A 21672-nucleotide genomic window follows, 5' to 3' on the forward strand; every position below is an offset into this window, starting at 1 on the left:
ATTTGAGAGCACCTCGTGTTTTTATTCAACGATTTTATTCATCATTTTAACGATACTGTTTACTTCACCGATGATCATTTGATAATACTGTACTCTAGTTAAAATAAGTTTGAGCTTGAGCCAACTCTAGGCTTAGCTCATATTGAATCCCACCTTACATTTACCTTTTCTAAAGAGTTCCATACTTAAATAGTAAGACTTCAAATTACCACTACTAAAGTACTATGGCACATGAAAAACCAAAGCAAAACTCCTTTTCTGGGTGTTAACGAGGGGAAATGGTGGGAATGACACCACTCTCAAGATTACTGCCTGATATATGAGATGAAAAATATTGATCCCTTGTCATGAACGATGAAGAAGCTGATTCTGATGTTGATTTACTGGTAGAATGTATGGAGGTGGATTCAGAAAATGTTGCATCAGTTTCTGGCATCATCTTCAGTATGTTTTCCAGCTCCCTTGCTACATCCAACATGGATGGCCGACGTTCTGTCTTGTCATGGCAACAATTGAGGGCCAAAGCTACAAACATCTCCAAGCACTCAGATGGGCAGGGTCCCATTCTATTGTCTATGATGGAGAGCATCAAGCCCGATTCACAAGCTGCATTCACCTGAATATAGGTTTTGTTTTCTCATAAGAAAAAATGCAACAGAGAATAGAAATTCAAGAAAGAGTTTTCTGTGTGAGAAAGTACCTCGCGAACTATGTTTTTTCCATGTGATATTGGTTCCATGCCAGTCAAAAGCTCCAGGAATACAACTCCGAGGCTATAAACATCACTTTTGTCTGTCAACTTATGAGTTAAAAGGAATTTTGGATCAAGGTAGCCCTGCATGTATATGATCATTGGATACGTGTATACTTGTTATGAAGATGGATATTTGTTAAGAAAGATTAATTTTGTAAAACTTTACGATCCTGGAACATGTGAACGAGCAAAGTTATATAGATTCAAACTTACTGGTGTTCCCTTGACAATCGTGGAAACATGAGTTGCCATGGTTCCTTGATCATCCAGGGCCGGACCAAGCCGCGAGAGTCCAAAATCAGCAACTTTAGCAATAAACTTGGAGTCCAGAAGTATGTTGCTGGCTTTGATATCTCGATGGAACACAGGCGGGTTTGCTTCAGTATGGAGGTAAAGAATCCCTTTAGCTGCATGTAATGCAATGCGGAGCCTCATACTGAAATTGAGGCGTGCCTTATCTTTACCTACATTTAAATTTCACCATCAAAATTTTAAGCCAGGGAAAGAAAAATAGAAGGGGTTTCATACCAGAAAGCCAGTGTCTCAAGTTTCCTTTAGGCATGTACTCATACACCAGCATCTGCATAAGTACCAAGAACACAAGCAGATGGTTCATATCTGTGATTGAACAAATTTGTATAGACTTTTTTTTTTTCTTGGGTAAAATATTCACAAATCAGATGTCTTGGCATCTACAAGAACATACCTGCTCCTCTTCTTCGTCACAATAGCCCAACAAAGCAACCAGGTTCCGGTGATGTAATCTTGACAATAATTTTCTCTGTGTCAAGAATTCCTTTTGGCCCTGTAAAGATCCTATTTCTGCACGTTTTATGGCGACAATTGTATTGTCAGATAAAACTCCTCTATAAACCCTTCCATAACCTCCTTGACCAACTTGAGTTGAGCTGTTAAAGTTGTCAGTTGCCGATGCCAAATCCTTGAACTTGAAGGCCTTCACTCCATCAATTTTCGTTGAAATTTTTCGGGCTGCAAAGCGTAAGGAAGTTCACACTTCTTTCCCAGTAGTATGCTAATATTGAAGATCTTGCAAAAATAAATCATAGGTAGTTGCATAAGAAAGCTCACACAAACGCCTTCTTGACATTGATTGCTGACTTCTGGCATGTGTTCTTGTCACCACGAATGTTAGAGTTGTAGTTATTGCCACAACACCGGCAATGGCTCCAACTAAAATTGCTGCCAAAACGCCTTTACTAATACTACTAGTCCTTGTCACAGAAATCACTGAATCATAAGTAAAAATCAAGAGAGCATTTATAAATTGCAACATGCAGATAAACAGTTTTATTAGAACAAATTAAAGAGCAATGGCAAGCTTAGATACATACTACTGGCATAAGGTCCAAGGAGAGTGAAGTTGAGCAGCTCATATAGTCCAAATATTTCATTAGCAGAAAATGCCCAGGATGTAAATATGCTTCCAATTCGGTGCACCTCACTTAGACTAAACATAGTTGTGTTAGCTGGAGGAAACAGCTTCAAATACATCCTTAGACGAGGTCCTTCCTCCCAATCAAACGAATCAATTGATAGTTGATATAAGCTTAAGTTGAGAGAAGTAGTCACATATGCTGAAAAGTTGTTGGCATATGGAGGGAAATAATAGAAATTTGGACTTTGTAGCCGGTATCCGATTCGCAAAGGTGCTGCACAGGCACATAAATCACCAGATGCTGGGTCATATTCGTAGAAATTATCCAGGGGACATGCCTGAGTAGGACACTTTGAATTGGTCGGTATTGCAGGTGTCCCATCATCTTCTGTTTGAGAATCACAAAATTGGCCTATGTTTGGTATATTTGCATTTGTGCAGATAGGATTGCCGCCAAGCCTAAACATAAACCGATAAAATGAAAAGAAATGAATGGCAAACTTAAGGAGCAATATGCAGATCAGCTTTTCCAATATTAAAAGTATTTGTAATTTTCATGATGACCAGAATGACCGGAAGATAGTAGAAAATCAAGTAGTAAAGAGGAAAAATATAATAAACATATAACATCTTGGGGCAATAACTTGACTCACTATCAAGATATTGTCTCTTTTGGACACAATGTCTGGTTTTGCTTTTGACATTGAAGAAGTTCATAAACTATATAACTAATCTTCTCTTATCATCCCATAAATACTCCAACATTTGTCTTGTACTTGTATACCAATCTTCTCCTATCATTTCATACATACCTAGCATCCATGGCTAAGGAGTAAGTTATTTAACCAATCTTCTATTATTATCCCATACATACCCATCATATCTTCCATGCACTGATACCAATCCTCTTTTATCATTACATATATACCTCACATCTCTCCGATGTTCTAATGTCATTTGTAATAATCCGGTTAAATAATTTGACCTATTGTCAAGGTATTGTCTATTTTAGATGCAGTCCATCACGATTGAATTCAAGTGGTGACTTGAATTCTAGTAGGAGTTAGGATCTTATTTGCTAGTTAGTCTAATCGAACATAATGGGTATGACTTATGGATTGGAGTGACCTATTATACTACATGTACGACTTATTGTGGAAATGTGACCAATAAGTATATGTGTCAAATAACTGTCAACTAGAGTTTGTACACCAAAGTTATATTCAAGAGTATGTAACGTAAGTGAGTGTGTGTGCCACAATTAGAGTGCACTAAGATTACGAGCTTAGAAAGAGAAAGCATAGAAATCTCTTCTTCATTCATAGTGAAATTTTCTCCATTATCTACATGTGGTTTTTCCGTATTGTGTTTCTAAAGTAAATACTTGTGTTCCTGTATTGAGCATTTGTGCATTTTTGCTGTTTGCCTTTTTAGGTTTCGTAACATCCTCATTCATAGTGTAATTGACTAGCAACATATTCCTAATAAGAAAACAACATACCTGACTGTGACATTGTTTGGAGGATTTAGATCTCCTAAAATGCTTGAGAATGAATTGTTCCGCAGATCACTGCATTTTGAATGGGAACAAAGATAAATGACAGGCAAGAGATATGTTTTACAGAGCCAGGCTAACAAAACCAATGAAGCGAACTCCAAAAAAATTAACAAATAAGAACACTTAATTCATATTTCAGAATAATAAGTTGTCAAAGAGACATCCAGGAATTAGTGAAGCATAACAGCAAATGAAAAAAGTTTCATTTTTGAGATCTTACAGTGACAATCTATCATTTGAATTGATGGGCTTCTTCTGCCATATGCTAGCTGGGATGGAACCATTCAAAAAGTTGTTCTCAAGTGACCTGAAGTAGAAGATAATTTGAAAATCTTATCCAGAGTGCTTAGTAAGATCATGGACATCATAATTCATTGGAAATGACAAGGAAAAGTTAGAAGTATATATGATCTCACAGTCTCTGAAGAAAAGGAAGCTCTGCAAAACTTTCTGGGATGGATCCAGTAAGATTGTTTTCTGACAGATCACTGATATGGCAAAAGTAAAATTACTCTGACATCCTCTCCATTTTAGTTATCTATTTTGAACAAAACTGTAAAAACACACCTATAGGCAAATTCCACACTAGGAAAATAAGGGAGAGATGTTGGGTATGTATAGATATCTTACATCGTTTGGAGATACTAAGATAAAACTGGTTAAATAGTTTATAAGGTTTTAAGCTGTTAAGATATGTTTTAGGTTGCAAAACCCAAAAAGAAAATTGTGATGCACTATGCATTTAAAGTAGACGATGTCTTGACAGTAGGCTTGGCTATTGGACTAGGATGTTGAGAAAAAGCAGAGTGACAAGTTTAAATGCTGTTACATACATGATTCTCACAAAATCAGAAAGCTTATCTGATGGTATGTGTCCAGTGAGTTGATTCCTGCAAAGATCCCTGTCACAAGTCCAGTAAAAAATATACAAGTTGAATTCCTGCAAGAGCTAATGCAACCTACTGGAAGAGAATTACAAAAAATCTGATACGAAATTAGAACAATACTCAAACTTACAGATCGTAAAACCTTGTAATCCTGCTAAGATCAGGAACAGCTCCCTGCAAGCTGCAATTTCTAAGACTTCTGCCAATTTCGGGAGAGAAAAGTAAAGCAGCATCAGCATAGCCTATTCTTTGATGTATGGCAAAACAAACTATCATTTTGATGCTTCCAACAATAGTGACCAAGTAGTGATATTTGCAACCTGAAGCATCTATGTTCTCAATATCAACCGTGACCACGACATGAGCATTGCACAGGTTCTTCAGGTTTCAAACTCAAACTGAAGTAACTTTTAGTAGATCCTGCTTTATAATCAGTTCATAGAAACTCTTTCTCTTGGAGTTCCTTACAAGTTCATGTGCTTTATGACTAGAATTATACAATCACTGGTATGTTAAAATAAAAAAAAGATCTCAAGGCCTAACAATTCACTTAATTGTTCAGTAGAAGAGTGTGATAAGAGCTGCACTTACAGTTTTAATAAGTTGGGAAAGTTTCCATACATGGGTGGAATTTCTGCACCGGCAAAGTTGTTGTTATCAAGTTGACTGCAGAGGGAAAAAAGAAGAGCAATATAATCAGTAAAATAATTTGCAATCTGATAAACCAAGTTGCCAGTAAACCTAAACCCATTTGGAATGCCCTTAATTCATACCATCAATGAAGCAAATACAATCAAGCAGATATGTAGGAATAGTTAAGATCAAGTAAAAATAAAAATTGTGACAGTTTGGGGCAGACTAACATACAGTATGCGCAAAGCTGGCATCTCTGAGTATTCTGGTGGGAGATATCCGGTCAGGTTATTATTATCCACAAGCCTGCAAGCATGTGTTTAATCAACTACATACCATTCATGACCAGATAACAGCTTTTACTATAGAGAAACAGTCCAAACAAAAACAATACTGCAGAAGATATATGATAAAAGCAAAATCTGTTTTATAAACTCACAAATGATGAAGTTCGGATAATTTGGAAAGCTCAGGTGGAAGTTGACCAAAAATTGAGTTGTTGTTCAAGTGACTGCAATATTTAAGATACATCAGTAGACAAAATGAGGGGAAGAAATATAATTGCCTTGCTGCATGGTACAATCCTTTGGATCAAAAATCCTCTTACAGGTGTTTCACTCTGCTCAAGTTAGCAAAGGATTTTGGTATTGTGCCCGAGATACTGTTGACGTCTACTTGGAGTCTATCCAGGTTTGAAAGTTTGCCTAGCTCTTCTGGTAAAGATCCTGATAATCTGTTTCCATTCAAGAGTCTGCGCAAGCATGTACATCATACAAAGTATAGTATTCTCTAACAACATCATATTTGGATGGGAAAAGGACAATTTTCCACCCAAGTTTTGATGAAATGACAAATATATATCCGTGACAAATGAAAAATCTAAATACTTATTAGAGTTTTAATCTGTTAGGATACACAAAAAATTTTTTGTTTGGGTTAAGAGATAAAATCGTTATTTTATCAGTATTATTAAAATAATTAAAATTATATCTTATTCCCTCTCTTAGTTTGAAAAATTAATATTTCCCTGATTGATTAAGTTTTAAAAAATTTACTTTTCCCCCCTACGATACCAAACCTAAAATTGAACCATTTTCTTTGGCGAACGGTGGACCAACAACAAAGGAACAAGGTAGAGTCGTCCAAATCTGGACAAAGGGCATCGTCTAAAGAATGGACAACGCTTCCTCATCTAGTGAAGGACACCGAGTGTCGTCTAGTGATATGTCGCACCGATCGTCGGTGGTCGAAGGGAGGGGTGAAAAAAAAACTTAGAATTTGGGGGGGGGGGGAAGTCACTTTTCAAAGTTTAGGTATGAGGGTTAAATTTTAATTTTAAAATTTGAGATAAAAAATAAAATAAAATAATATATTTTTAAATAACAGTTTTATCCGTATATTTAACAAAAAATTTAACAGGCAATTTAGGGATAAATGCATGTTTGAGTTTTTAATCTGTTATGGGTGTATTATTAAGATTGAGCTAAAACTTGGGTGGGAAATAGTCCATTGCCTTATTTTGATATAAATAATTTTATGAACACCTGCATCTACAACTTACAAGCGTGATAAAGATGACAAATTCCCTATCTCCTTTGGTATGCTTCCTGTCAGATCATTCCACATGAAATCCCTGCCAGCAGTCAATAAATGAAAAAATCTTTTGGCAAAACTGCATGATTAACTTGGGAGATATAAGACAAAATCTCATTTTCTTAAGATATCAACTTCTGTGAATTTTATGTCTCACAAAATTTGAAGATGAGATAATAGTCCAAGCTCAGGTGCTAATGATCCTGAAAGATTCATGTTCAGCAGCCGCCTGTATCAAAGATACAAATTTAGAATCATTAACTGTCACATCTTTAGAATATGAAGATTCGCCGAGCCAGAATTTAGGCAACTAAGAGCAAGACAAACATCAGGAAATTCCAAGTAAAAAGCAACCATGAAAGAGGTAAATAGGGGTATTGGAAGAACATACAGCTCCTGAACATGCAGGTGACCATCTGTCCCATTAATTGAGTCAAAACAAAGAACTCCAGTCCAATTTGATAGGCATGGATCTTCCTGGTTCCAGTTTATGAGACTGTCCATAGGATCGATTAATCTGCTCCGGACTGCTACCAATGCACTGACTGCAAATGGGCATTAGCAAATACATTCCTGTATGCTCTCTAAAGTTATGAAACCAAATATAGATACCTCTACACCAATCAGGGGATAAGGAAGTAATTATCTTTCAATGCTAAACCCTCTGAAAAAGTAGAAAAGATACATATAACCCAACACCTAAATTCAAGACCTCATCAGTCCCTTGCTGTAGAATTGTTTCAAAAACAAGATAGTTCAAGAATAGGCAGAACATGATGAGGCAGATCATTTATGTGCACAAATGATGCACCGTGTGATAAAAAATTGTAATTTACACCTGGTGGGATGCTTGGAAACCAGGTGGCTGTTTGCTGTATTTTAGATCTTTCAGTTTATTTGTATGACTTCAAACACTTGACTGACTTTACACTGATGGCAAATTAGGCAGCAGAAATCATCTGGTATTCAGGATATAATGTGTAATTTAGTGCAGAAAAGTGCAAAACGATATAGATGTTATAAATGTATTAAGAACTTGAAGATGAGAAAAGCTACATATGAAAACTTGGTAGTGAGAGATATGAAGTAAATGGCGAAAAAATAAGAAAGAAAAAACCTAAAAGTTGCAGCAAGAATCACCTTCTGAAGGATCTGTAATCCGAGCAACTGCAAAAACCACCAAGTAACCACAAGACGCCACATAAAGAAATCCACAAAATCTCATCCCTATCATCTCGATACCCTAAAAAGCTACCAAAAGCAGAAATTGCAAGTGTCAGTGATAATTTGGAATTAACAGAATATTTGATTCCCGCAAAAGAATGTGCATTTAAACCCTAGAAGATCATGAAGCATGATGAAGGGGACGGGAACAATGAATTCAAATTTTCTATCAAAATGCTAGTCTTATAGACTTACTTGGCGAATGGCGATCATTAGTTGATTTTTCTTCTTCTTAGTTCAAAAACAAAAAGATAACTATAGCCACAAGTGAAACTATCAAATTTATTGCAAGAAAAATATCTTAAAACACACGAAGATAATATCTTACTTGACAAGAAACAAATGAAATATGTGAATCCGAAACCTTGGAGCTGGCAGCGTAAAAACTCAACCAAATGAAGTCAAGCAGCCCTATGGTCCTTGAAAGCTAAAGCAAACAGATCAACACAGACCAACAAAAATTAAGTTTCTGATAAAATGTTGTCGTCTTATATGTTAGGTTATGGTAGCGGCGGTAAGAAATCTTAATGTTTATTATAGTGGAAGATAGTTTTTCCTTGTTGACGCAGAGAAGTATAGGAAGATCATTCTGTAGCTTCTCACTATTACGGGATGAAAGATCTATCCACGCTCTTGTTTTCATATTAGTTTGAGTAAGGAGAAGCTTTTGCTTCAGTTTTTTACTGCTACAATGAAGATGGACTTTCTGTAAGTTTACTTGTTACACAACTCGCATGATCTGAACTTGAATCATGAAATGTTGGGGCCACGTCGGGAAGACCAAATTACTCTTCCTGGTGGCCATATCCGGCACAGCCCAATGCCGCCTTTAATTGTATGTCATAAACTATATGATCAAGTCAATCCAAGTTTATCCATCACCCCAAACAATTAAGTTGAATGTAGCATTTCCCAGTCCCAAATGCAATTATTTACCCACCAATTGCAATATCATTTCCGAAATGTTTTGGTCACCAGCAATTTTTTTTTTGCAAGATCCGATGCCATAGACAATTCAACAACAAAGGGCATTCAAAAAGGCTCTCTCAGCACTGCTTTCTCTCTTGGCAAAACAGCTCCCACTTGATGCCATTGAAATGAGAAATGCAAAGTAACTTATAAAAAGGCAACTACAAGCTTTTTAAACCTTTGAAGTTCCTTCAAATGCATACAGGCATATATTCAATTGCACGGACACTATTGGGAGCGGCCACATAAAATTTTTTTAGACAAGTCAGCAGCTTTGATAGGTTTAGGAGCCAATCACAACAAACTGTCTATCAGTACCCATAATAGATGCAGATGTCAAACAATAGTGTTATCTAGTAGAGCTTACGGACGAGAAGGAGCCACGGCATCATGGGTTAACATTTCCTTTGCGTCTCTGTATAATAGTAGCCTAATTATATAATTATACATAATTTATGTACTCAAAATATGTATATGTAATATTGCTCCTCAAGATATATTCAGTTGGAAAACAATATAAAAAAATTAAACAATATACAATACAGTTCGTAATTCGATTTACGAGTTGCTAATACCACAAACATCAACTTACAAATTTTTAGTTTTCCACTTTACCCCCTTTACTTTTTCATTTATCAGATTTTTGTAAGAAAAATTCTTACTTTTTTCTTTTACATTTGATTGATTCAATCATAGAAAATTTACTTTTTTACTGTTTAATATAATTTTTTCACAAGGGTTTTACTTTCCGCATGAATTTGTTTTTTAATTAAAATATTTATTCAATTATATTGGGGTAGCAAGGCCGTAGCGTTAGCAAGTAATGTTTCAGAGCCAATATTGGATCAGTTGATCGAATGGATTCAAGCAGAATTTGGTAATTAGTCTAATTTGGATGCAGACTCATGAGTTTGATGACAAACACTCTAAAATTGGAGTTAAAAATATTTAATTTTTAGAAACTTGAATTCGTTTGAATCAAACTTGTTTAAGAATTTCTTGAAGATGAATCCAACCCTACTCTTTGTCCATCTTTCCTTTGATATTTAATTCGATAATGTACAAGTGCAGTGTGTTTGCACTGCTTCTCGAATCATCTTGGCCCCAAATTCAAAACTGTATCAAAACCTTACATGAATAAAAAGAAGTAAAAGTATTTTCTCTTTTTATTTATGGTCAACCATTATATTTTTAAGTATTTCCTGGACTAAGGTTATATTCAAGCCTAATAGGAAGTAGAACAAAAGCGCTAGCGACAAAGCAAAGAACTTCGAAAAAGGAAAAAGATGCAACCTAATGAGCACTTCATGGTTTTTTTTTTTTCTTTAAAATTTAATTTTCCAATCTTAGTAAAGATATTAGAGGTTGAAAAGAAAGGAATCTAGACAATGAAAATTCATGACAGAAGCAAAAACACTGGCATAGTATGGCTAGAGTGTCAACTACATTACCAAGGTTTACTTGAATGTTAGAAAGAAGACTCTATGTTAACATAACATCGTTTTCCAGTTGAAGAGTAGACAAAATTAGTGTCAACATCAAAGGGCAAGTTGTAGAAAATTCAAGTGGAGAATCCCTCAATAAAACAACAAACAAGATTTTCTCAGTAAAACAATTTCCAAGGTTAACAAAATTAATGAAATATTAAACTTCTAGAAAGAAGACTTGTGTTTAAGTTTTTGTTATATTTGTAAAACCTTGATTTACTTGGTGCTCTAGGTTTGTCTGTCCAACCAAAATGGGTGGGGTTTGGAAATCTCAAAAGAACTCGCTAAAAAGAATAAAGATGTAACATGATGGGCAATCTTCAAGTCCTTCAAACCCTAAAAGATGAAGACTTTGATTAAAGTGTCAACTACGTTATTGGTATTTAGTGGACAAAAAGCAACATTAGTATCCAATCCACACATCAAAGAGGCTGTGGAAAACTACGTGAGCAATACGTTTTCCCTATTTTTGGAGGATTGGAAGTCATTAATTGAACTTTAAATAATAGCAGTTTGTTTTTCCTTCTCAGTATGTTATTCCCAAAATTCTCACCCATATAATGGGGAGATGAAAAAGTGAGTCTTCATGTGAAAGAGATCAAACTTAAACTACTTTATTATTTACTTACTTGACAGGAAGTTGAAGATTGACTGCCAAACGAATATGCACCAGTTTACACAATGCTAGATCATTATTTTGCTATTGTTTTACAATATTTTGTAAGGAGAATATGAATGAAACAATAGTATTTTTCTTAATCGTAGCAGCCATTTCTGATAAAGAATCACAAACAAGAAAAGCCCATCTCTCTATCCACGATTAAGAAAAATGGCTGCCACGATTAAGAAAAAGGTAACTCTTTCTCCAGTTCTCTTCAATTCATCAGCTTGTACTTGTCAAAAAGAGAAAAAGTCATGCAAGTAAAGTTGTGCCCACTTTGAGGTTATTAACGTAAGTTTCAAGTTCATTCTCCAGCCTTACATGGTGAAGAATGTTATTTGACTGTTTCTTTGACTGACTGAGTTTAAATGTAGTTGATAAAAGAGATCATGGTTTCTTCATATTATCCTTTCCTTCATTCCTTCCGCTTTCCCGCTTCCAAGTTCTGCAGCTCCTTCATCTAAGGATGTACATAATTTGTTTTAAACTACAGTTAGTTTGTAAAATAGTTTGTCAAATAATTTTTAAAAAATAATTTTCAATTTGAGTAATGGTTTAAATAATTTTTAAATTGAATCAAACTGTAAACCGTAAACCATTTTATTTTTTAAAAAATTATATTTGACAAAATTTTTTAATAAGTAACAAGGTGTACAACTTGTTTTATCGTATTATTTTTTCATTTTCTTTGCATATATATTGTATATATATTTTATATTTATTTTACATATTTATATTATATTCAAGAAAACTATAATTCAATTAATTTTATAATGTAATATATATTTTGAAGTGAATGATCTTAATAGGCTCAAACTGTAATCCAAACTGGACCAAATCATGTTTTTTTAGTTTAGTTTGGTTTGAAGCTTAAAATGGTTTGATTTAGTTAAAATTTTTTCAAATAGTTTTTTTTAGTAGTTTGAAAAAACTTTTAAACTACAATAGATCGGATTGTGCAAACCTCTACCTTCACCATAAGGTTTGTTTGCAATGGATTGGATGTCTTGGTAAACATATTCCTTTCTTCGAATTTTTGATTATTTTTCTTCCTATGTTTTGATTAGAATAGCGATGTTTATTGTCTTACTATAGTTTTGTATGAGTTTTTCTTTTTCTGTGAGCTTGCTTGGTTTTTTAGGAGGAAATTAATTAAAATAGCACCGAATTTGCCGCCTAAACCTTTTTTGACAAGATTTTTTAACATTTACCTTTTTAATCAAATGGTATTTTTTATTCCAAAAATACCCTTCATCCTATTTCTTTCTATTTACAATAGTTTTCACAAATTAAACTCTTATATTTCAAAGTATACAGATTAAGTTTAATTTTTCTATAATGAATAAGATTTATAAATGAAAAACAGATTAATTTTTGATATAATAATTGATATTTATATACCTTTATACCTTTACAAAATGATGGATATAACTAAGACAAGATGTGTGTGGGTTGTGTTATGTGAAAAAGGGTGTATGCCTCTTCGAAACGGTGCGAAAATGAGTGAAAGGGTAGGCTTTTCTCAAAACGTTGCATTTTTTCGAGCGGATGCGAAAATGTGTGAAAGTGTAAAGGGGTGCGTTAAAATGCGAAGGGATACGTGAAACTATGAAGGGGGTGCGTCAACTCCGAAGGTGTGCGTGAAATCGTAAAAGGGTGTGTCATTCTCTCAAGGGGTAAGTGAAATCGTAAAAGGGTTTGTCAATCTCTAAAAAGGTGCGTGAAATCGTAAAAGGGTGCATGAAATCTTAATTAAAAGGGTGTGGCAACGCTGAAGGGGTGCGTAAAAGGGTGTGGCAAAGATGAAGGGGTGTGTGAAAGGCTATGTCACTTTGTAAGGATGCATGAAAGAATGCGACAACGCTGAAAGGGTGCGTAAAAGTGTGTGTGAAAGGGTGCATTATATGGTGCGACAATGCTGAAGGGGTGCGTGAAAGGGTGCGTCACTTCGAAAGGGTGTGTCATAACCTGAAGGGGTGCATGAAAAGGTGCGTTAACGTTGAAGAAGGCATGAAAGGTGCCTCCAACTTGAAGTGGTACGTTGAATGAGAAAATTAATAATTTTTTGACAAACAAAGAAAACATAACAAGATGATCAATAGTTTCAGCCAAGACCAAAACTACCCTACCCTCGATTTATACTCAGCAAATCGATGTCAGAAAAACTACAACAATGTCGTATGAGTTGTCTCAGGTACGTATACATTGTTAACATTGATTAGATTAGAGTTAAGGATATTTGACTTAGGATTTAGGTTTTTATTTCATTGGATGTTCGAATGTTGATAGGTTTCATTACAGTATCATCAGTTTAGAATATAATGTGATTGATTTTGTTGGATTGATTGTGTTGGTTCTTTGTTAAAGGAGAATGAAAATTTATTTTGGCCGTACTAATGGACCTTTACGCACTCGTTCATACATTCACACACCTCTTCACACTTACAGACACACCCTTCGTAACTTTCATGACCCCTTTCCTAGTTTCATGCACCTATTCAGAGTTTGACGCATCTTTTCACACTTTCACACTTTGATGCACCTTTTATAATTTCAGGCACTCTTTCATATTTTCACGCACCCTTTTACATTTTCACGCACATCTTCACACGTTCATGCACCCTTTCACATTTTCATGCACCATTTCATATTTTTACACACTATTTCACACTTTCATGAACCCCTTTCACACTTTGAAGTACCCTTCACATTTTCACGCACTCCTTCACATTTTTACCCACCTTTTCACATGTTCACACAACCTTTCACATTTGGACGCACCTTTTTACACTTTCACGTACCCTTTCATATTTTCACGCACATTTTACACTTTCATGCACCTTTTACATTTTCACGCACCCCTTACACTTTCACACACCCCTTCACTTTATCATACACCCCATTACATTTTCATACACCCTTTCGCACTTCACACTTTGATACACCCTTTACAATTTCACGTACTCCTTCACATTTTCATGCATCCTTTCACATTTTCACACACCCCTTCACACTTTCATATGCCCTTTCACACTTTCATGCACCCTTTCACATTTTCATACACCCCTTCATACTTTCATAACCCTTTCACACTTTCACGTACTCTTTCACATTTTCATGTACCCCTTCACATTTTTACGCACCCCTTCACTCTATCATGCATCTTTTCACATTTTCATACACCCTTTCACACTTTCACGTGCCCTTTTATACATTTACACACCCTTTCATATTTTCACGCACCCTTTCACACTTTCACACACCCCTTCATACTTTCATGCACCCTTTCACACTTTCACGTACTCTTTCACATTTTCATGCACCCTTTCGCACTTTCATGCACTCTTTCACATTTTCATGCACCCCTTCGTACTATCATGCACCCCTTCACATTTTTACGCACCCCTTTACTTTATCATGCACCTCTTCACATTTTCATGCACCCTTTCACACTTTCACGCACCCTTTTATACATTTACACACCTTTTCATATTTTCACGCACCTTTTCACACTTTCACACACCCTTTCACACTTTGACACACCCTTTACAATTTCACGCACCCTTTCACATTTTCATACGCCCTTTCACACTTTCATGCACCCCTCACAATTTCCACCCACCCACTTACACTTTCATTCACCATTTTACACTTTGATGGATTATATTGGTTGATATTTTAACATTGCAAACATTTTCATATTTTCAGCGGGTTTACCAGGGAATTAGAGTTAATGAGCACCCTAGGGAAAAAAGGTATAACGATGCTCATAATTTTTTTGCAAAGTTAAAAGTTAGAAGTCACATGGAAATGGTAAAGGAAATAAAAAATACTCTTGCTCATGCCCAGAAAGAATTGTTCAAAAAAAGTTATTTCGAGTGATTTTTAAAGATGGAAACTTTGAAACATAGCTCCAGTATTTGCATTCTATGTTATTTCTGTAAATCAACAAGGGAGTGGTAGGAGAGGAATTATAGTTTTGGCTTAATTGGGTCGACTGTAGATTTAGCCATGTTGAATTTGCTTTAATAACAGGATTGGAATTTAGTAAAGAGATAGGTAAGACTAAGGTTACCAAAAAATCACATTTCAAACTGAGGTATTTTGCAAGTAACAAACCTACGACATATGGTGATTTGACAACAACATATAAAGAAAAGGTGTGGGAAAATAATGATAAAGATGTCGTTAAAATATCTACCTTATATATGCTTCATTATGGATTGTTGGGATCAGACAATAAAAAAATTGTATCAGAGCACGTTTTCATATAGTTGATGATTGAGATACATTTAAATCATATCCATGGGGTATGCTTGTTTGGAGGATGACTGTTAAATCTTTGGATGAGGCTTTACAAAAAAAATATAAGAAAGTTTCGAAAATGTATCCATCATATTCACAAAATATCCGAATATTAACTTACGGGGATGTGGGGATGTGTAGTGGCATTTCAGGTAATGTTCACTTTTCTATAATATTTACGTTTAGTCTAAATACTGATATATTTCTGATTATTTTATATATTAATAATATATTTTTCGTATGACAGATTTAGATATACGAAACACTTAATAATTTAAAAGGTTTTATGGTTTGTAAATCTCTGAAGAGGATTCCCCAAATGTTAAGGTGGAAAAGTTTAGAAGGTCCAAACTGGGAGGAGATTGATCGTATTTTGAACTCTTTTGAAGTAAGTTATTATGTTGTATAATCTAATACTATTAAACATATATTATTTTGACCTTTTAACTAACCTATTCTGAACATTTTTAGGATGTTGTTACTCCTCGTTTGATTGCATCCATAGTTGAAAGACAGTTATCTTAGTACAAAGATGTTATGGAATACATTGATGATCGAGAAGGATATGACACTACTCTTGCCGCTATAACATCTCCTCTAGAAATCCAATCTGCACGTTCAAGTTGGAGTACTCCTGTTTGTAGGTGACAGAGTACAATTATATGTAGTCTTGTGCCATTAGCTATGCAACCGTCTGAGCGTAGCCCTGTTATATCATTACCTCAACCGACAAAAGAAACATTTACTCATATGGATATAACAATATTTGCACAAATACATGAAGATAAACTTGAATGACTTCAGGAGCTTCTCTAAGGATTCATGTAAAAAGTTAACGGACGACTTGGAAATATCGACGAGCGTCAAAAGATACTTGAAGCACGTCAAACATCGATTGAAGCCAAGTTGATAGAGCTTCAACGTAGGTACCATGCAACCCCTAGTGAAGAGGTAAGTCTTTTAATCATATTATTAATGCCAAACGACTATTTCCTACCTAAACTATGCTGAATTCTCAAAGTTCTCCCTATTAACTATGGAAATACCGTTTACCCACCCATGAGCAGTTAAAATTAACAGTAGTAAGGGTAAAATCATTATTTTATATTTAATATTAAAAATAAACTTAAATATGATTTTATTCCCCCCCAAATTTAAAAAACTATCTTTTCTCCCCTAAGCCAAGTTTGAAAAGATCACATCTCCCCCCCTAGGGTTTAGTTTCCAAACCCTTTCACTTTCTCCGGTGCCATCGCCGACCGTCTTTCCCTCTCGATGGTTTCTCTTCCATCACGACATGCCTTAACTCCACCCTAACCCATCTGATACTGTCTTGTCTTCTTTTGGGAAGAGAAATCATCTTTCCAGACGATGAAGACGAGATGACTCGTCATCCTCTGGGAAGACTTGTCATCTTTATTTAGAAAAATGATCGTCTTCCTAGACGACTGTCTTCCCAGACGAAGAGAGACGATGCCAGATGGGTTGGGGTAGAGTTGAGGAGGGCCATCGATGGAAGAGAAATCATCGAGAGAGAGGATGATCAATGATGGCATTGGAGAAAGTGAAGGGGTTTGGAAATTAAACCCTAAGGGGGGAAACGTGATCTTTTCAAACTTGGCTTAGGGGAGAAAAGTTAGTTTTTAAACTTTTAGGGGGGGAAATGAGATTAAATTTTTAGTGGTTAGAGTTCCGTTAAATTTAACCGGCCATGAGTGGGTAAACGATATTTTCATAGTTAATAGGGGGAACTTTGAGAATTCAACATAGTTTGGGTGGGAAATAGTCGTTTGGCCTATTATTAATTATTTATAATCTATTGTTATATTTTTAAATAAGTGATTAATTTTGTCTTCAATACTGTTCTTTTTGCTAATTCTAGGATAAGTCAACAGAAGTAGTGATTGAGTTCTCTAGTAATGATGATGCGGGTATCCATCAATCAACTAATGTCACAAATGAAACTCCAATATAGCAGCATTCGAGTACTCGTAGGGCATTACGAGGAAGAATTGTTTAAAAGGGTAAATCACTTCAGAGCATGAGAAGTTTTTGCAATGGTACGGGGTCACTCCAGTGTCAACTAATGTCACTGATCCTTTCAAATAACATCATGCACGAAAGGTTTTTCAGCCATCGCATCCAAAAGGAGAAGAAAATAACATGTTTGAATATTTGCAATGGTGCGGGGACACTCCCAAAGAGACAACAACAGTCACTTATCTATACGGATCATGTGTTAAAAATTAATGGTAGAAGCCGCTATGTAAAGATAACCAATGGTTGTTGGATCAGGTATATACTTTTGAACTCACACATGAGATTATTTTGATGTCATATTTTTATTTTGCAATGCTTTCCCACTATATTTATAATATTGTTCTTTCAACACATTGATAGTTAGTTAGTGGTATTATGCCATGTGTTTCCATCAGTTAAATGGACTTGTGTGAAGACGTCTTTCGATGAATGGTTACCACATGAAATAAAGGATTGGGAAAGATGTGGATTCAATAATTATCAATGATCAAGTTTATTATTAGATCCGATCGAAGGAATAAATGATCCAAACTTAGATTGAGGTTATATCTCATGGGCTCATGTGGATTGGGTTTGTCACATTTAAATTGATATTGATATATTATTTTATTAAGCATATTAGTCACAATGATATCGATGGTATAGTATTCTTTCCATTGTAGGTGTACATCTGGACTTAAATGCATAGACTTTGACCGTGTATGACTCATCCAAAGCATTTTGGACTTTATAGAGAGGTTCACTCAAACGATGACATGTTATCTTTATCTTCCATCTATTATCAGCATGACAAATTATTGGGAGTCCTGGGGTCTTGAGTCAAAATTAGAGTCGTTGATGATTATAAGATGTGTGGTACCCCAATAAGGCCCCGTTTTCAGTGATTGCTTCTCATTATATATTTTAGAGTATTTTGCCAGTGGACGTGATTTTGATTTTCATGCAAAAAACGCTTCCCACATGCGTTGCATCGAAGACATGGAAACATGGCGGCAATTCACATTCTTCATGATTTTTCGTATTATACTTAAACTTATGTATATTATGAAAAATTTGCATATTTATTTTGTATTGGTTGGTTGAGGTTTAGGCATGGGTTGATTAAATGTATATCCTAAATTAATTTTTTATTTGCTTAATGTTTGGGTATAGTCGGGTTGATTGATCCTATATATATATATATATATATATATATATATATATATATATATATATATATATATATATATATATTGGAGTGTTGTATCATTGGTTTTGGTTTATACATGTAGGGAACTGTTGGAATTATAAAGGAAATGCTGCCGAAATTTTTTAAACCAATGTATAAATCAAATAGATGATGATTACTAAATAGTTTTGCCTTTATTGTTAGTTCACTTTGATGATTACGTTACAGGCTAAAAGTCATAACCAAAGTTTTTGCAACTTATACATCTAAAATTTGCTTTTCATGCTCAAGTTGCATGCTTAAGTTTAATTCTAATAAAAATGAATCAGTATAGGGTAAGAAAATGAAAGAGGCAACCTAGCAATATTCGAAACCAATACCGACTATTTCCCTTCGTAGAGATAAATTTGCAATCATCCTCAAGACACTCAACATATACCAGATACAGAAGCAGTTGAACATTAAAAGAAAGCAAATACAAAAACAATATATCTAACCAATACAATATATCTAAGTTAATAATCTCGATTAAAATATCTGATTTACATTATCTTAAATTATATTCTTCATAACGAACCGATACCTGATGAAGATGTTGGAGCCTGCGGTAATGGATTTGTACAAACTAAACGTGTATGCCCTTTTTGATGACATCTACTGCATTCTACTTGGCATACTTCTTCCCTTTCAGACGGTCTCCTATTATGTTTAGAAGGACGATTAAACATCGATGTTCCATTTGTGGTGGATGAACTATATTGTAGGGTGCACCCATTCAGATGGATCGCCCAATGGTTCTACACTCTTCTTATAAATTGTTTTCCAATATTTAGTTGAGTAATCCTTATTCACCCATGGATAACAATTTAAGAGGTTTTAAAATCTGGCAATTGCTGCGACGTGTATGCATTCTATTTTTGATAGTTTAAATTTCTTACAGCTGCATTATTTTATTACAAGATTGACTTTAGCGACTGGTCTGTCAGAACTATGCACTTCATATCTATCAACGGTTATTGGTTTGATAATCATATTGGCTAATTTGCTGATATGACTAGCCAATTTTTCTTCAACCCACGAAGTCAGAGGATGAGTATAAGTATTTGCATGATCGCACAAATACTGAAATATTAGTAATTTATGAATTCATACAAGCATCAAATTATCTGCACTTACAAATAATCATACCCACCATATTGCGACAAGTATAAAACCATTTTTGTAAAGTCGAACGTAGAAATTCATGGAGTATCATCGCTGGCAATTTGCATGCGTGTCATGCCAAAGTATTAAACGACTCAATAATATTTGTAGTCATATTATTATATCGAATACCGAGAAAGTGAGCACGAGGCCACCATGCATAGTCAATTTCTTCCAAATAAGCTACTACAATGGGGTTTTCAGTTTTAATTATATGCAAAGCCTCCTCAAAATAATACTTCTATATATTTTGTTTGTTTGTGCCGACTATGCATATTCCCCTTTATATGATGATTACACCTACCATGTTGTGCATTCGAAAACACTTCTCTCACGCAACAAGTGATAACATGGTGCCTATCTGAGATGATTGCTAGATTTAAGAGATCCCCAATACATTTGTGTAATGCTTGGAGAAATAAGGTCTAAGTAATCGTTTCCCCCTTTCCTCCAACTCCAAAAGCTACTGGATAAATTTGATTGTTTCTATTTTTACCCACTGGAAAAAAAAAGTGTACCCTAATAATGACCTTTCAAGAACACCCCGTCAATTAGGGTTAGATTCGAGCTGAACTAAGCTCAAACATAGGCAAACTTGGTATCAACTCGATAACTGTTCATTTGAGCCAGGCCACGGCTCGAGTTTGTCGAACGTAATGAAAATCTAACTCGTGTTCGAGTTCGTTGGCTCGCGAGCTATTCGTGAGCCTTTAACGAGCTTGGCTCGGAATGCATACCGAGTCAAGGTACTCGCGAGCCTATAAACGAGCTGAAATCGAATATGTTTCACAAGCTGAGATATCGAGCTAGGCTCGCTTATTCTTAATGAACCGAGCCATCGAGCGAGCTATCGAGCCGAGCTATCGAGTGAGCTGTCGAGTCGAGCTATCGAGCGAGCTGTCGAGCCAAGCCTAACAAGCTTGTTCACAAGATCACAGTTTCAATTTCAAAATGTTATTTTCGTTTAAACATTGTTTAATACATTTTTATTATTTGTAAATCAATCTATTTATATATTTTGAGAGAGAAGAGAAAATAGTGAAGTGTGTTTCTTGAAAGATAACCCAAACGGAGAAGTAATGTAGAAAGGCAAATGGCTTCCAGGCTTCCTCTGCTTTTGATTTTCTTTACTTGTGACTTTTACATGTAATGCCATTCGCTTCAGCGGTTAAGTTTTGACCCCTTTATACCTTTTCAAGTGTTTTCTTCTCAAAAACAGCTAGCCCCCCCACCAACCACCAAGTAAAGAATCATAAACTGATGATGCATTCATTGGGTTCTAAAAACTGCCATTTAATCGCAATCTCTGAATAATTGTTATACAATAATTGTCAGCCTTATTATATTTATCACAAAATCAAAATTCATTCACTTAGATATCTATATTTATTTATATTTTTTATGTCATAATTTATGTCAATATAAAACACTGACAACATATGTATCTTTGTACTTGTATAAATAATTTTTCTAGCAATAGTTAATAAATTTTTTATGTTCTAATCTTTTATTATTGACCTATAAAGATATATCATCCAGCAAAGAGTAATACTATTATTATGTAACTTTCAAATTTATAAATATATATAAAAATAAATAAATAAGATTTGATCTCTAAACTAGTTTTATTCAAGTTCAAAACAGAACAGAAAAACGTAAATATCCTCCCAAAGTTAAGCAGCATTAAAACTAAAATACCAACATACAAGAACCAAACCAGTCTAACATAATCAAACGCAACTATGAACTAGACCCAGCTTTTATCTAGGATTTATAAACCAATCTAAAGCTCTC

At 34.9% G+C, this 21672-nt stretch overlaps 1 protein-coding gene across 1 annotated transcript; it reads right to left on the reverse strand.

Annotated features, from left to right (window-relative positions):
* Nucleotides 1-16: 16 nt before the first annotated feature.
* Nucleotides 17-8258, reverse strand: LOC123202237 (probable LRR receptor-like serine/threonine-protein kinase At1g06840). Its single transcript, XM_044618064.1, has 21 exons — nt 8241-8258; nt 7962-8064; nt 7213-7366; nt 6979-7050; nt 6790-6861; nt 5836-5979; nt 5668-5739; nt 5463-5534; nt 5187-5261; nt 4726-4794; nt 4542-4610; nt 4125-4196; nt 3929-4015; nt 3652-3720; nt 2107-2609; nt 1844-2002; nt 1461-1744; nt 1283-1334; nt 968-1218; nt 701-835; nt 17-616 (listed from the first exon to the last, which is right to left on the reverse strand). Exons 1-21 carry the CDS (start codon nt 8256-8258, stop codon nt 266-268), a joined length of 2883 nt encoding a protein of 960 aa, XP_044473999.1. The 3' UTR covers nt 17-265.
* Between the last annotated feature and the right edge of the window lie 13414 nt (nt 8259-21672).

The sequence above is a fragment of the Mangifera indica genome, chromosome 18 (assembly GCF_011075055.1).
Source record: "Mangifera indica cultivar Alphonso chromosome 18, CATAS_Mindica_2.1, whole genome shotgun sequence".
NCBI classification, from domain to species: domain Eukaryota; kingdom Viridiplantae; phylum Streptophyta; class Magnoliopsida; order Sapindales; family Anacardiaceae; genus Mangifera; species Mangifera indica.

Coding starts and splice junctions, on each gene's coding strand:
- LOC123202237 (XM_044618064.1), bottom strand. Junction 5,740..5,835: donor TTGAGCAGAGTGAAACACCT/GTAAGAGGATTT, acceptor TAAATATTGCAG/TCACTTGAACAACAACTCAA. Junction 2,610..3,651: donor CCAAACAATGTCACAGTCAG/GTATGTTGTTTT, acceptor GTTTATGTTTAG/GCTTGGCGGCAATCCTATCT.